Source organism: Equus przewalskii, chromosome 7 (genome assembly GCF_037783145.1).
Source record: "Equus przewalskii isolate Varuska chromosome 7, EquPr2, whole genome shotgun sequence".
Classification (NCBI taxonomy): domain Eukaryota; kingdom Metazoa; phylum Chordata; class Mammalia; order Perissodactyla; family Equidae; genus Equus; species Equus przewalskii.
Window position 1 is genome coordinate 57,416,667 of NC_091837.1, and position 17,369 is coordinate 57,434,035.

Genomic DNA, 17,369 nt, shown 5'->3' on the forward strand with positions numbered 1-17,369 from the left:
TAATCCCACTGACATGTCCAACTGGAGATATTCTACCTAGAATCCTAACAATTCACTCTGCAATAGATTGGAGCCAGCAAAGCTGCACAGGAAAAGATGGCAGAAGTCTACCTGGCTGATCCTTAGCTCTGACACTAGAGTTCCACACTTTATATAAGTTGCCACTCAATGTCATTGGAGCCTTTGAATAAAAATAATCCTTCAGTTAAACACAAGTCAGTTTATCTGAGCTAACTTCAAACTCGAGTAAGATTAAGAGACCCAGACAATAAGATACATCCATTAGGTAAAATTTCAGAAATCAATAAAGTAATTAATTTAGCATATAGCTTTATACAAGGAAATACTTTGAATCCAAGATGGAAATTGCAACTAATTTTAGTATTATTTACTAGCCATCCAGGATTTGTGGCTTTTATAATCTATTTGAATCCTCTCCTAGGGCTGCTGGGATAGTCTCATCATTGCCTGTCCTCAATGTTAGTGGCAAAGAGAACACTATTTGGGCTCAGTTCAGTCCTTGTGTCACCAAACACTCATCTGGATTTTATCTTCCAGATCCTCTGCCTTTCAACAACATTCATTCTATAGGGTTTTTTCTTCTTCTTTTTTTGCTAGAATATAAACGTTATTAGGGCAAGGATTATATAAAAGTAATTTCCATTACATAATTTCCATTTTGTTTTTAATTGTGGTAAAATATACATAAAATTTACCATATTAACCACTTTTAAGTATACAAATCAGTGGCATTAAGTACATTCATAATGTTGTGCAACCATCACAACTATCCACTTCCAGAATTTTTTCATCACGGCAAACAGAAACTCCACATCCATTAAACAACTCCTTGTTTCTCTTTCCCTCAGCCCTGTAACCACTATTCTACTTTGTCTCTATTAATTTGCCTATTCTAGGTACCTCATATAAGAGAAATCATACAATATCTTTTTGTGTTTGGTTTATTTCACTTAGCATAATGTTTTCAAGGTTCATCCATATTGTGGAATGTATCAGAATTTTACCACTTTTTAAAGTTGAATATTATTCCATTGTATGCACAAACGACATTTTGTTTCTCCATTGATCTATTGATGGACACTTGTGTTGCTTCCACCTTTTGGCTATTGCGAATGATGCTGCTATGAATATGAATGTACAAGTATCTGTCTGATTTCAATTCTTTTGGGTATGTACCTAGGAGTGGAATTGCTGGATATGGTGATTCTGTTTAGCTTTTTGAGGAATCACCAAGCTGTTTTCCAGTGGCTGCACCATTTTACATTCCCATCACCGATGCACACTTGTTCCAGTTTCTCCACATCCTTGCCAACACTTGCCGGTTTTTGTATTTTTAATCATAGCCATCCTAATGGGTGTGAGGTGATATCTCACTGTGGTTTTGATTTGCATTTCCCCAATGATTAGTAATGTTGAACATCTTTTTATGTGCTTATAGACTATTTGTGTATCTTCTTTGGAAAAATGTTTATTCAAGCCATTTGCTCATTTTAAAAATCTAGCTGTTTGTTGAGTTGTAGTTCTTTACATATTCTGGATACTAACCCCTTATCAGATATATGATTTGCAAATATTTTCATTCCACAAGAATTTGAGTGCCTATTACGGGTCACGAACTGTACCAGATGCTTGAGAAATATCAGTGAATGAGGCAGCTCATGCTCTCAAGAAGCATAAAAAAATAGTGGGGTCAATACAGCAGATATAATGTCCGTTTAGTGGGGTACAAAGTTATCACATTGCTTCTCAAACATGCAAAGGAAAATAGAGCTTATTTTTTATAACGGATGTTTTTGCTTCTTCAGTCCCCACCTCACCAGGTGGGGGATGGGGATGGTGAAAGAGGTGAATTAAACTATTCAGCTCATTTTATGTTCAACTCCCTAACATGGCTATTTCTCCGTCCGCCCTTTTCTGCCATCTGGATGTCTGTGAAGCGGGGTTTACATTCCCTGTGGTGAGATGGTGCCATGGATTGGGTCTCAGATGGGCTTGCTGTTCTCTTTATTTTCTCTGGTCTCTATTCTGCACAGCTGTGGTGCTTGCTCACCAAATTTGCAGCAACGAGTGATCTGTTCTTTTGGCTAGCCTGGAGGCCAGTATCCCTTCTTGGTGATTTGCCTCCACTTTGGTTCTAGCCACCCCTCTAAGGTGTGGCTGAGACTCCCAGCTGATCCTGGGCCTGCTGGGTCCTGCAGCTCTTAGCTACAGGATCCACAGTTACTTTGTGCAGTGATCCCACCTCTCCAGCTGGTACAATCAGCTATTTTCCAAGGTCCCATCAGGCACGGAGAATTGCTATACATCTTCTAAGCCACATGTTAGCTGGTGGAGAGGCTTTGCCCGACAATGCACTGCCATTCTTACAACAGTCCAGAGTTGGAGCACAGGAAGTGTTGAGCAATTGTTCTCCCAATGCACTCACTGGCAAGTGGGCCCAGCCCTCTCCCCTCTCAAGTTCTCTCCCAATCCCCTCCAGAATTTCTGCAGAGGTTCCATGAAAAGGTGAAAAGACACTGTGTCTGACCTTCTCTTTGTCTCACCATTCCCAGGATCAGAAAGGCTTTTTAATTTTTTTCTTTTGCTACCTCATGACTGCTTTGTGCCCAGAGTATCATTCATCTTCCTCCTCTTCCTTGGGGCCATATTTGCAGTTTGATATTTTAAAAATATTTTGTGTGATAATCGCAATGCGAGGGGTAAGAGACTGCTACGGGATCCAAGAAGGGTGTAGTGGTGCTCCCCAACCTACTCTTGGGGTGTTAGGGTAGGTTTCCTGGAAGAAGTGATATCAAAGCTAAAACCTGAAGAACACAGAGGAGTTAAAGTATAGATGCTGGATAAAAATTCACAAAGAACACATGTAAAGGACCCAGAGGCAGGATGACTTCTGATAATTCAGAATGTCTTCAGCACAAAGGAGGCAATGGCAAGAGATAAAAGTTGAAGTAAGCTGTGGCCAGACCATAAAGGGCCTCAAAAACCTTGTTTAGGAGGTCTGACTTTACATTAAAAGCAATGGGAAGCCTACGTTTTGTCCCCATGGAAGGGACATAATCAAATTTATGTTTTAGGATGAACACTCTAGTTGAAAGAAATGAATGCATATGAAGAAGGCAAAGTTAAGGGCCATTTGGCTCCCCCTCACTCAGGGATAAGCCACCATCTTGAATTTTCTAAGGACAGGCTAGAAAAGCATAGAGTTAGAGGGTGGATCACATAAGCATGTTTAAATGTTAAAGAGATAGATCCTGAAGGCAGGCAGGATGAAGAAACAGAAGAGGGAGAATAACTGATGGCAGCCAAGGACCTTCAGAGGGGGGAAGAAATGGTGAGGGACCAGAGAGACCCTTCTTTCATTCTGAGGGAGAAAGGAAATTTCTCCCTGAAAGAGGGAGAGGGGAAATGAGTGAGGTGTAGATAAGCTGGTAGATTTGGTGGCAGAAGGTTCTAAGTGTTGTCATCGGTTTTTCTATAATGCAAGAGGCAAAATGATAGTCATCTGCCCATGAAGAAGGTAGTCAGGATTATGGCAAGCACTGTCGGCTGACTCAACATTGTGCCCCATCCCCATCTTCCCTGCTGCTTTCCCTCTAGAGGTTGAAAACGCATGCCTTACCAGACACACTGGCAACAAGGAAACATGCGCTGAATTCTGCTGGGGTTTCTTGGAAAACTTTTACTTTTCCTAGTATAGGAGACAGCCATGGCCAGAGCCCCGCTTCCTCTCTTCCTGACTTGACCCCAGTTGTCAATCTTGGAGCTAGGACAGCTCTCTTGCCTATCTGAGAAAATAAGCATGAGACCAAAAGAAGGGCACACACACCAGCCAGACCAGTCATTGTTCAGCTGCTGACTGAGAGCCAGCAGCAACTCACCCTCCTGATTTCCTGTTGCAAAGTCTTATTTGTTTAAGCCACCAAATGTAGACTTTGCATCCAGAAGCATTCCTGATACAGGAAAGTTTAAGGACAGTGAGGAACATGTCTCTGAAGAGAATGGGAGAGAGGTAAAGAAGGGACACAGGATTATCAATAGCAAAGGCCCAGTTGAAGTAAAATTCATTTAAAAAAATAACCAATTTCATTTTGGAGTATTTACTACATGTGGAAATTAACCAATCTGATGGGAGTGCTAATATCATGCTAATTTTTACCAAGGTTAGCCCAAGTCATAATAATTCTCTATTTAGATAAACTAGCACCTTCTACTCGTTAGACCTATGTAAGTGAAAGCTACCTCAAAGTGCACAGCAACATCCTTTAAAGATTCATGAGTACTCAGACGATATGATTCACATGACTTTCTGGTGAGGAGGTTCAAACTATTCACAATGAAGAGAATGCAACCTTGCAAAGTTTACGGCAGCACCAAGTAAACAGACACTTCCCTCAGAACACTTGATTTAGATTCTGTCATTTTATTCATGTAGCGCCTAAGAAACTCTTTCCATAATTAAGCAGTAATTCAACATACACATCTCTCTGAGACATTTGCTGCTTTAATAGATGGCTTGTTCCTCTTTAGAGAATGAGCTCCAAATAAAGACTCCTACATTCATTTTTAATAACTAAAAATATACCAAACTCAATAGATATGCATATTACTAGAACTAGAAAATATAATCACTATCAGAAAATTCTCTAATATTTGTATTTACTTCTCCCCCTACTCATCTTCTATTTATCAATATACTAAGCAAAGCACAGTAATGCCACATTTGTTTGTGGAGTTACTCTAAGCACTAGATGATGGCTGAATTTTTGATAATGAAATGTTTACACTTCATGAGGAACCCAATCAAAGAAGTTCACTATAAGCCCCTTCTTCCCTTCCCCTTCCAAGGACTGTCACTTCTGATGTTTGCTTCCAGGTTGGCTAACTGGCACCATGGAAAACCCAGTAATACATGTATTCTTGGAATACATACAGAGTTTTATCAAGAAGCCCTGGAAAAGGGAATATTATGTCCTATACCAGCAGAATAATTTTAATAACATACAAATCAGTCATTTTATACTTCAACGTGGAATCTGACTGAATTAAATATGGCTAAAACTTTGGTGGACTCTTTAAATTGAACTTCAGTGATTTCCTCATTAGTACAAGAGGATCAAAATCCAAGGTCTCACTACATGACAGCTTGTCTGGAAAGTGATCTCATTGACAATGCATAAGACCCTGAAAAGGCTGTCTTCTGAGGCCTGAAACATGCTGACAGCTGATTTTTGCCAGAAAGGGGGCCGGGAAGAACACTGAAGGATAGTCTCCAGCTATGAAGGGCTTTCTTTTCCAGGTAAGCTGTGGCACGCTTCCCCATTACATGCCATGCTGCCAACATTCGTGTTACATCAGTCAGTCTTGTTTGGACGGTCTTTTCTTCAGCTCCCTTTTTTCTTTATATTGAGATAGTCATCAACCTTATATAAGCATCCAGACAGCCCTGTTTAATGTGTAGGCTCCTGTAAGTTTCATAAGACATTAAGTCCCTTTACTCACCTGCCTCCTAACAATGACCCTGGACATTTCAGCCTAGGTCTTGAGGAACATATTCTACTGGGCTGCCTCAATCCTATTCTCATATTTTGAATCTGGTAACAGAAAACAAAAGGAAATTTTTTAAAAAGTGCTTTAATCTTTGGTCTGAGAACTCCAATGCTCAAGTGATGAAATGGAAAACAATATCCATTTTTTATACTGAGTAACTCACACGTTCCTTCTCAACAGGGAAATGTACTTATCTAAAAAAGGAATATACTAGTTCATTATTTGTGTTAATAATGGAAATAGTAGATGTCTGAGAATCTTTTCAAGAGCTGCCCTAGGGATGGAAATCTGAATTAAGTTTTAGAATCTCAAACATCTGAATTGACATGGTGTTGATAAGCAGAAAAGCAAACAATGCTGACATAAGATAGTCTATATTCTCCCCTGTGGCTCTGATGACCCTCAAAAGGAAATGTGCCCATTATAACCAATAATTTACTCTAAAGAGGTGTTTGTGCCTTGTGTCCTCTCCCCTGTTGAAAAAGCTCTGAGTAAATGCTTTGATTCCCTCAGGATACTGATGGGACTCTTTCCTCTAGTGTGTCCTTTTTTATGTCTAAAAAGATTAGAGCTCTGACTAAAGGCTTTTCCACATTCGTGACACTTGTAGGGTTTTTCCCCAGTGTGGATTCTTCGATGCTGAATCAGGACTGCACTTCGGCTAAAAGCCTTTGCACACACATCACACACGTAAGGTTTTTCTCCACTGTGGATTCTCTGATGGAGGATAAGGGCTGAGCTCTGACTAAATATTTTGCCACATTCATTACATTTATGTTGTTTTTTTCTAGAAGGATTTCTCTGTCTTCTTTCAAACCTGCCACCTTGTTCACAGGTTCCTCTATATGTGAAACTCTGGGAAGTATTCATATGAAGGGTGTTAGAAACATCATAATGCAGTTCTATGCCTGAAGAAGTCTTTTGCCTCGAAGCTGATTTCACATTTATAGTTCTGGTGTCTTTATCTGAAATAATACAGAAAAGCAAATGTCACCAGTTCTCTATTTAGAAAGACAAAAAGGGAAATAGGATGATCCAAATGAAACATATATGAATTATTTATTAGCTAGCATGTTTGTAAAATAGCATCACAGTGTGGAGGATGCAGAATGTAAGGCAGAAAACACCGAGAAGATCCTAAGGCAAAAGAGAAAGGTTTATATTCTGAGGAGGCAGTCAACTAGAAAGGTGAAAAGTCTATGCAAAATGTACAATGGTAAGTTGGGTAAACAGATATGTCAGAGCTGAGGAAAGTTTGGAAGAAAAGAAAGGGCCTAAAGGATGAGGAATTATTGGAGAAGCAGAGGAGCAACCGAAGGAGAGGAATCAAATGTGGCAGTGGGAAATAAACGAGATTCAGTACAAGAGCATCAATCAACAAAACAACGGTTTAATATGACAAATGAATCGATAATTAAGCAAAGAAAGGAGATGAAAAAGGCCATGGGGTTAAAAAGGAATACGGCAAACAAGGTCAGAAATAGAAGTTAGGAAAAAAGAAAAAGAAAAGGCGGGGAGGATTATAGGCTAGGATAAATGACATCTCAAAAGATCAAGGATAGTAGTATTCTACAAAATACCTCTACTCTTATGTGTATTTTATAGTACTAGTTTGAATGACCTCATTACTGGTTTAAATAGAAATCATTTTATAAATGGTAAGAATTCTGTCTCAAATTCATTTCTTATAGTTCAAACTCCAAAGTCATGTCAGTGTCTAATTACTACCACCAAAATCCTGGCAACAGTCAGCACCTGACAGCACGGAGACCAAGGTCATCTGCAGAAGCTTTGATAAGACATGACTTGGTACCAGAGAAATCATGTAGCGGGCTTAGGAAATGGTTCTGTTACCCTATCACATGATTTTCCTTCGCTATGCCTAGTTTTACAAGATTCTGGGCCTTCTGTTTTCTGTTTCAAATTTCTATGAATCTTTAAAAAAAATGTAGGAAAGGCCCCTGTGGGGATATTCAGAGGTAGAATGTGGTTCTTGCCAACAGCAGGAGCCCAGGACCTGGATTTCTTTAGTGACCACCACACAAAAATGCGGAGGCCGGCATGGTTTCCCTCCTTATCCTGAGGGAGTATGAAAACACTTCCACTTATCTCCTAGTTAAAGCGAGACAACTGCTAGACTGGAGGTGTTAAGTGCCCAGTACAAGCCTCTTAGGAGCAGGTACTTGTGAAGTAAGAGTGAGAAATCTTTTCTAAATCTCTCTTCTCTACCTTCTTGCTCAGATCATGTAGACCAATGTTAGACCCAGGTTAGACTGTAACCTTGGGGTCCCTCACAAGGTGGGGACAAGGCCGAGTTGGAGCCCTCATGGGCTGAGACTGCTTGCTCCTGCTTCAGAGTGCCAATGTTTTTCTGTTTTATATATTAAACTCCACATAAAATTTCATTTGAGAAAAGGGTCATGCTGCTTAAAAAAGGTTTGAAAATCCAGATGGAGATGATGTTAAGAATTTTTAAAATCTGAAGATTTTATAAGAATCTACGAGAGACAAACAAGAACAAAATACTGAGAATGTTCATTAGCATGACACATAACGGTGGAAGTTCCCACAGTGAAGAGAAGGCAGGAGGGGAGAGTTGAGACCACTTGCAGAAAGCAGCCTAGATGTGTGCGCCAGAAGGAGAGGCCACTTTGCTCCCCACCATGAACCGAGTCCTGCTGCTCACCCTTTTGTCTTAACGAGTGAAGCTGCTTCTTCACAGGCTTGAGCTGGCTACTTGGTGACTCCTGGATGATTTCCCAAGGTGCTAGTTTCTCTGAAATCATGTCCTCATTTCGTCCAAAGACAACCTGGAAACGGGTATAACTGAGGCTGAAGAAGGGAAATCAGGTTGGCACTTGAGGATAAATTAACAGAGAAGAAACGATGTAGAAAACACTGAGGGACACCAGAAAAGGGAGGAAAAGGTAGAGCCACGTTCTACTTTCTGGCAGAGTGGGGAGTACCTTCACCATGCTACCCGTCCAGTGCTGCTGAGTGGGAGTACAGTTTGGGACCTCTACCCCCAATAATGCACCAGAGCTCCTGACAGCCTGGTCGCTCAACCCCACAGACACCCTCTTACCTGCTCAGGTGGCCCGTCAAGCTCTTTCTCCAGGTCCTCCAGCATAGTCACGGCTTCCTCTCCATCCTCTGGTCGGTGATCTCGCAGCCAGGCCTGCAGCTCCTCGGGCAAGATGGCCAGGAACTGCTCCAGCACCAGCAGCTCCAGGATCTGCTCCTTAGTGTGCACCTCTGGCCTCAGCCACTGACGGCAAAGCTGCCGGAGCCGGCTCAGAGCCTCCCGGGGACCAGGGGACTCCTGGTAGCCAAACTGCCTGAACCGCTGGCGGAAGGTGTCTGGGCTGCAGCGGCTGCTCCAGGGGAGGCTGGAGTCCACATCACACGTCTGCTCTTCCTCTTCCATCTTCACGACCAGAATGCTGTCAGGCTCCTCTACAGTTTGTGGATGAAGTTTTAATGACGCTCTCAATTTCGCAGACATTTGGACTGGAAACAGCTCAGGACCAGTAGGCTTTAATCTTCAAGGAGGCGCAGCTCTCCTTACAGACGCTCCTTAAATCCGACTAAGGAAACAAGCGGAAACAAGACAAAGACAAATGCTTCTCAGAACAATACAACTAAGATTAGAGACATAAGACTGCACATAAAGTATTGTCCTTAATCTAACATTAAGAGAATCTCTTTAAGAGAATCAAAGAGCTAAGACACATTAATTCATAAGCATGAGTAATTCCTAATTTATTCTGAAAACCATGCCCAAGAGGCTGAGTAAAGATCACAATAAGAGATCAGCCAGGACTGCATAGGAGCTCTGGAGAATAGAAACAAGGGAAGCCAGAGAAAAGCTATGACTCTGGAGCAGGTTCAGAGAGCCAATTAATTTTATCTAGCCTGCTGCAAAGAGCACTAAGAAATAGTCCCATGAGAGAGGTACTTAGGTGTGGATTTTTTAAACATTTACTAATTGTTAAAACAGTATTATTTTGACATTAAGGGAACCACTCAAAAGAAAAAGTAATCAGGGGCCAGGCCTGTTGTGCAGTGGTTAAGTTCTTACATTCCACTTCAGTGGCCTGGGGTTCGCTAGTTCAGATCCCTGGTTCAGACCTACATACTGCTTGTCAAGCCATGCTGTGGCAGCATCCCACATATGAAGTAGAGGAAGATGGTCATGGATGTTAGCTCAGGGCCAGTCTTCCTCAGCAAAAAGAGGAGGATTGGTAGAGATGTTAGCTCAGGGCTAATCTTCCTCAAAAAAAAAAAAAAAGTAATCACATATTGCTCCATCTTAACGTATTTCCAGGTTTTCATACTCATTTCTACTTCCTATCTGTAACATCTCTATTACTTACTTAACTCTATCTTTATTGTAGGATATTTAGGTTGTTTCTGATTTTTACTATTAGAAATAACTCTGGGAGGCACATCTTCATGAATATGCTATTTTTCTCCTTTCCAATTATTTCCTTCAAGCATGTCCCAAGGCCTTGCCTTATTTAGGTCCAAGGACAGTGGCAAATTCTGTCTTGCTATATTATCGAATAAATTACAGAAAAGATTATCAATTCACAATGCCACTGGCAACATAATGATGCACAAGGGCAACAATTTCTCCAAGTATCATTAGCTTGTTAACAGGAAGGGGGCCGGAAGACACTTTTCTTAGTACCATTTTACTGAGTACTACTACTATTTACTGAGTATTAACAGTTAACTGAAGACTAACTTAAAGTCTTTTATGTGTCCCTATTTTTTCCTCTTTATGTAGCCTACCACTCCGCCCCCCCCCCCCCCGCCCCCACTCCACCAAGCACTGGTCTAGGCACTGAAGATACCGCCGTGACCTGAACAAAGCCTGTGGCTTCACAGAGCTTATACTCTACCAGGGGAGAGAAAACAATGTTACCCAAGAAATGATACAACTTTAGACAGCGATGCGCTACGATGCAAACGATAACAGCTGACACATAGAGAACTTCCTCTGTGCCAAGCACTGTTCTAAACATCTTAATAAACATAAACTCATTTAAATCCTCACGAAAGCCCTGTAAGGTTATTTTCAGCCCCCCGTTGTAGAGGAGGAACCTGCCCCGGCAAAGCTCCGGGGACTGGCCGATGGGCAAAGCGGCAGGCTGGAGTCTGAACCCCGGCCATGCCCACTATCCACGGGCTGTGCGCTCAGGAGGGAGGCAGGCGCCCCCGCGCAGAGAAGGGGCAGCAGACCCAGACGAGCCCGGGCCGGAACAGAGTCTGGGGTCCAGACCAGAGCGGCGGGAAGGGTTGCGGCCAAGCGTGGGGCCGTCTGCGGGCGTACCATCGAGGGCCCCCAAGCTAAAAAAGCCTCGGAAGCCCCAGGAGAGAAGCGCACGCGGAACGCCCTCCACCTCCCCAGGACCAGGAGCCGACCCCCACCGCTGCTCTCGGCCCCCACGAGACGAATCCCCGACGCGGCGCGGGGGGCTCCAGGGAACCGGGTGCCTGGAGGGGGGCTTCCGCAGAGCCCCAGAGCCGCGTCTTTCCGGGGAGGACCGACTCTCACTCCGAAACCCCTCCTGGAGCTGGCCGAACCTCCAGAAGTCCCCTGTCCCCCACGCCCCCACAGCGCCCGCTCCCCTCATCGCCCCCCTCCCCTCCCGGGCGGGAAGCAAACACCGCGAGACCGCGAGAGGCGCGCGGGCATGGAGGGGGTGGCGCGGCGCGGCGGGGTGGACGGGAGTGGGCTCGCCCCAGGGATGCGCTGGGGAGGACGCGGGGAAGGGGAGCGTGACGCGCAGTGTGAGGCAGGGAGGTGCGGGGACGAGGTGGGGGCCGCGGGGCAGGGCCGGGCGCGTGAGGAGGGGGCGGCGGGCAGGGGCAGCGAGAGGGGTGTGCGGGCGCCCGGAGGGCGAGGTCGGCTGCGGTGAGGCGGCGCGGAGGTGCGCGGCCACCCTTCCCCACCCATCGAGTGACGGACGCTTCTCCCTGCAGCCTGGCGGCGCAGAAGAGCCCTCGGCTCTCACCTCTGAGCCAGGAAGGACGACCTCGCGTTATCCGGGAGAAGCCGGGGGAAGCGTCCGGCTGGAAGCTGCTTCCGGTCCTCGGGGTGGGGTGGGGTGGGGGCGGGGCCTGGAACGGTTGCCATGGAGACGAGGCGCCGCCGCCTCAGGTTTCCCGAGAGGCTGGCCCGAAGCTAGGGAAACTGGGGGTAACCGCACTGTGAGGGGAAGCCGGCTGCTCGGCGTCCCGGTGCAAATAAACCGGCATTGTTATTTCTCAGAGTACTTCTACTTACATTATTTCATTTACGCTTAAATGATAAATGAGTTATTCTCATTTTACAGAAAATAAATCCAAAAGTTGCGTGACTTGCCCAAAGGTCACAGAGAGGAGAGATTCCTGTGCTTTCTACCGCTAAGGACTTTTCGTCTAATACCATTCGCGCTACTGAGGTTGATTATGCTTGGGTATTGCCATTTTAAGGAACAGGTTTGCCCCCCCCCCCAGGCTTTCAATAGAGGACCTAATGGCCCTTTAAAAAGGTGAGAACGTGCTCATACACATATTGTGGAACCAATATAAACGTATGTATTGCCTCAGATAATCTTAAGTAAGTTTAAAAATAAATTTGAAGCTAAACGAGTTACAAGGCCACAGCTCCATACATTGGCTTCCTCCTCCACCCACTTTTACTAGGGACTATTGGAAAATGTACTTGTAGAGGTAAGTGGGGAATTAGACAGGGAGAGGACAGAGATGCTTGAAAACCACTTGCTAATTAATGAACAATAATAAGAAAAAAACCCTTCTGATGTTGATGAGGATTTTTAGGCTGCTTAATTTTAAAATGGTTTATGATGAGGATTTTTAGGTTGCTTAATTTCAAAATGGCTTATGATGAGGATTTTTAGGCTGGTTAGTTTTAAAACTACAGATGAGATTCAGGCTCCAAGGAGTGGAATTTGTTTGCCCCTTTGTTGGGAAACATTTACATTTCTAAGGGAAACCTCTATCTGTGAAGATGCCTCCCTCTCTGTGCCAGGAAGAAGGGGGAATGGTCTTATCTCTAGAAGCTCTTAATCAATGCCAGAGGCAATAACTTAAGTTGGTTACTGTCTGGCAACCTCTTGTAACTGACCCCCCCCCCCCCATCCTCCTTTGTCTTTAGCTGAGGATAAAATTCAAGCGGTGACTTCTGCCATTTACTCAATCCCTTTTGATTCTTATCTAAAAGCTGTGGGACCGCCAAATGGCCAGACCAGACGGGCACTGATACCATTTTAACTTTTTTACATATTCTTTGTCTTGTAAAGAGATAACTCACATACCTATGCCTTAAATTTAGCCTTACTCTCCACCCAACTTTGCAGCAGCAGCAGCAGCAGCAGCAGCAGCAGCAGCGGCAGCAGAAGCGGCAGCAACAGCTCTGCCTGCCCGTGGGTCCAGTCCTCATGCCAGCGGCGGCAGCAGCAGCTCCCCATGCCAGCAGCATCTCTGACCACCCGTGGGTCCTGTCCCCATGCTATTCTACTCTCTAAATAAAAGAGCACTACTGCCAGATCTTAAGAGTCTAAGAAATCTTTCTTTCGACTCCTCGGCTCACTGACCCCTGATGGGGCTGAGAGCAGGCCGCTCCAAGGTGTGCCACTCTGGTATGCGGACCATTTCGAGCTGAAGACAATGAAGTCTCAAAAGACCCAGAAAGAGCATCTGACCTTCCCCCAAGCTGCCTAAAGAAATTTAAAATAAAGGTTGTCTCCAGGACAGGCCATCACCCTAGATAACTATCTAGGACACTTGGGGGGATCCTTGCTAAGTCCACTCTTATCAAAGTCCTGCGTATCAAACTTCTGCATTCCATCTCTATGACAATTGTCTTTCTCCCCCTTGAAGCCCCAGATCATTATGTGCTCCTTGCCCGTAGCTGAGGGTACTTAAACGGGTAGACTCAGCCAGATGGCCGAGTTACTCAGTTTGCCCTGAGTTTCTCCCATGCATACATGCTATTAAATTTTGTTTGATTTTCTCTTGCTAACCTGCCTCTTTGATTATTTGACCAGCCATAAGAACCTTGAGGAAAGGCGGTGGGGGGGAATTCTCCCACTTCCCCGACACCCCGCATCAATGTGACCAGAAAAAACCATGTATTTTTATCCTGGAGTCTTGAGTAATGAGAGAAAAGCCTGGTTTATTCAGTCTATACCAGACCTAGGAGGGTAAGGGAGAAACTTTCAGATTCCACTGTAGGGTAGGAAGACACATCCTCTACCCTCTGGAACCTTTTAGCTGGGATACAAATTAAATTGACATGAGACAGAATAATGGGAGAAAATCAAAGCTTTATAACATGTATATGTGGGAGACACTGAGGAAAACTGAGCAACTCGCCAAAATGGTGGGGTTTCCCATCTTAAATACCATTTCCAGCTAAAGACAAAGAGGATGTTGGGGTAGAGGGAATCAGTTACGGGAGATTATCAGAAAAGCACAGTAAACAAAAGTAAGGTTATTACGCAGATTTGAATCCTTGCCTTCTGCATTGCTTAGAGTTTCTAGAGATAAGGTCACCTCCCTTCTTCCTGGTACAGTGAGGGAGACGCCTTTACAGATGGAGATTTCCTTTACAAATGTAAATGTCTCTTACAAAGGGTAAATTCTACTTCTCAGAGCTTCTCCCATGTCTGCAGTTTTTAAAAGTAACCAGCCCAAAATAATCCTCATGCCAAAGAGACACATTCTGGGGTGGCCAATTCTGATCCCCAGCACCACCAAATAGCCAGATTGCAGATGCTAAAAATTTTTTTGAAAGGAGCAACTGTAAGAGATGGATTATGGTGTTTCACAGTAAGCTTGATAAAGGACAGGTTTTTGTTTGTTTGCTTTCTATGTTTATAATGTTTAGGGGTAGAGTGGAAAGAAATTAACAAGAAGAAGGTCTCAGTAGAGAGAGCAACTACCATATACCAGATCATGGTAAACATGGGAAATTCAAATGTACAAATACAGATTCCTGCTCTTTAGGAACTGACAGACTAATTAAGGAGAACAGTGTACAAATTCGAAACAATGTGGCAGATGCTCTGATAGCACTGTCTACAGGGTGCTGTAAAAACACAAAGAAAGGGAGGTGTTGGGGGGAAGGGTGGATAGACTGGAATTGGAACTGATGGGGAAAGCTGAATGTTGATACATTCCAGACTGAGGGACCAGTGCAGAATGTTTAGGTTTTCTGTATTGAAGGATGGCAGGCCATGAGTGGCTGAGGATGAGGATGAAGAGGTAAGCAGGGGCCTAGTTTTAAAAGATTTGGCAGGCCAGGCAAAAGGCCATAAGCATGGTCTTGAGAGAGTGACGCAAGTATATCTGCAATTCAGATAGAGCTCTCTGAGGTCAATGTGAAGGATGGACTTGAAGGGAGACAAAAGTCAAGGCAGGGTGGCCAGCTCTGAAGCTGTTGAAGGATCCAAGCTGCAGCTAATGGAGGTCTGAACTAGTGTAGGAGGGCAAAGATGGAGGTAGATTCAGGAAACATTTGGGAGGCTGGTCCTTGCTTAGATGGTAGACTGACAGATGATTGAGTGGATAGAGTCAATCAGGGAGGTTTAAAAAAACAGCAAGAGTAGGTTTTGACAGTGGCTTGTGTAGACTTTTGAGTGGAGTTTCAATAGACTGAATCTGAGGCTGAATAAGATGCTATAATCAGGGGCTGGCTCTGTGGCCGAGTGGTTAAGTTCGCGCGCTCCGCTGCGGCGGCCCAGGGTTCCGATCCTGGGCACGGACATGGCACCACTCGTCAGGCCACGTTGAGGTGGCGTCCCACATCCCACAACTAGAAGGACCTGCAACTAAGATATACAACTATGTACCGGGGTGGCGGGGGGAGGGGTTTGGGAAATAAAGCAGAAAAAAAAAAAAGATGCTATAATCAATACCCTGTGTGTGATTGGATATTTTGTGAGGTTATATGAAAATAAATATCAAACATGCTGTCTATCTGAATGCTTCCCCTTTATAAGTATGTTAAACTCCCTATGAATTTTATAAACACAGTGAAAGAATAGGGCAATTACTCTAATAACATTATAGAAACATTCATTCCTCAACCTTACATTTTCCTTCATCACTACATTCCTTCATCCCAACAATTTGCTCTCCACCTGGTTAGTAGCTTTTAGGGGTGTGGCTGTGTGTCTGTCTATGAATATAGCCATTTTTTCCTTGCCCAGAGGTGTGTGAAACAAGTGTGTTAGAAACAAGCTGCCATGTTTCTATAAGGATAAAGAGTTAGAGAGTCAAGAAACTTAGGCTTAGAAACAAAATGCAATTTGCGTACAAAGAAACTATGGTTTCCAGGAGAATGGTGGATAGAATGTGTGTGGGAAATCCAAGTGTGGGTGCACACTGAATAGCTATGAGAGTTTGGATGTGAGAACCAGGGGAAATATGTGTCCCTTTGTGGAAGACATGAATGAAGTACCAAGTTGGGAAGACAACTAAGGAAGCATCCCAAACTGAGTTCATCTTCTCCCGTTTATACCCTCAACTGGCTGAGCTCCCCAAATTCCTTGCTTTGATAGTGAAACTGCTGTTGGCTCCATGTGCCAGGCAGAAGTCTTAGAAGTAATCTTGGGCATTTTCCTCTTCCTCATTCATTGCATCCAGTGTGGTCCAGAAGTCAGCAGACAGCCCTGGGTTCACTCCCTCACTCTGCCACAAGCTAGCTGTGGGTAAGTTCCTCAAATTCTCTAATCCTTGTTTCCTCATTTATAAAATAAGGATCACAATAGTTGTCTCATTAGATAAACATTAAATAAGATAATGTAGGTAGAAAAAGCTCCCCAGTTGATTCCAGGGCAGCTGTATTAGTTTCCTAGAGCTGCTGTAACAAATTACTACAAAATCAGTGGCTTAAAACAACAGAAATTTATTCCCTCACAGTTTCAGAGGCTCAAAATCCAAAATCAAGCTGTCAGCAGGTTGACACTCCCTCTGGAAGCTCTGAGGAGAATGCATTCCTTTCCTCTTCCAGCATCTGGTGGCTGCCAGCATTCTTTGGCTTGTGAGTGTATTACTCCAATCTTCAAGGCCAGCATCTTCGAATCTCCCTCTGCTTCCCTTATATAAGGATACATGTGATTGCATTTAGGGCCTACCCAGAAAATCAAGGATAATCTCCCCTATATCAAGATCCTTAATTTAATCACATCTGCAAGACACTTTTTCCAAATAAGATAACATTCACAGGTTGTAGGAATTAGGACCTGATGTCTTTGGGGGTCATTTTTTAGCTTACCACAGCAGCCAAGGTTGAGAACCTCCATATTAGCTAGATAAAGAACTGTCTCAAAAGGAAAGCTTTGGGAAAACAAGCATTTGAGAAGAGTTTTAACCCACGGTCTGTGGGCTAGCTCTCTGTGTGCCCAATGTAGTAACCACTAGACACAGGTGGCTACTTAAATTTAAATGTAAATTAAGTAAAATTAGAAGTTCAATTCCTCAGTCACGCTTGCCAATTTCAAGTGCTCAATAGCCTCATGTGGCTAGTGGTCCCCATATTGGACAGCACAAATACAGAACATTTCCCTCATCACAGAGAGCACAATTGGACACCACTGTATACCCCCCTGAAATATGTACTTCTAGGTGCATAGGTACACTTCTCTGGGGACAGGATCTTACAGAAGACACAAGTTACCAACCTTGACAAAGACCAGCCTGTTTTATTTGGCCCATTGTTTTCAAATGGAATTGGTTTCCAACATGTAAATTTTGATTCGATGCATTAAAACAAATCCACACTA

At 43.9% G+C, this 17,369-nt stretch overlaps 1 protein-coding gene across 5 annotated transcripts; it reads right to left on the bottom strand.

The window, feature by feature from the left end:
* Positions 1 to 4,421: 4,421 nt before the first annotated feature.
* Positions 4,422 to 11,699, bottom strand: LOC103560785 (zinc finger protein 396). Of its 5 annotated transcripts, XM_070629909.1 has the most exons (5): positions 11,530 to 11,588; positions 9,650 to 9,837; positions 8,654 to 9,155; positions 8,255 to 8,378; positions 4,422 to 6,533 (listed from the first exon to the last, which is right to left on the bottom strand). In XM_070629909.1, the coding sequence occupies exons 3-5, from the start codon at positions 9,071 to 9,073 to the stop codon at positions 6,004 to 6,006; spliced, it is 1,074 nt and encodes a 357-aa protein (XP_070486010.1). In that variant the 5' UTR covers positions 9,074 to 9,155; positions 9,650 to 9,837; positions 11,530 to 11,588; the 3' UTR covers positions 4,422 to 6,003. The 5 variants fall into 5 exon arrangements, with proteins under 5 accessions (XP_070486010.1, XP_070486009.1, XP_070486012.1 ...); XM_070629908.1 differs by lacking the exons at positions 9,650 to 9,837; positions 11,530 to 11,588 and adding an exon at positions 11,592 to 11,699; XM_070629911.1 differs by lacking the exon at positions 9,650 to 9,837 and having other exon boundaries at positions 11,530 to 11,602.
* Positions 11,700 to 17,369: the final 5,670 nt, after the last annotated feature.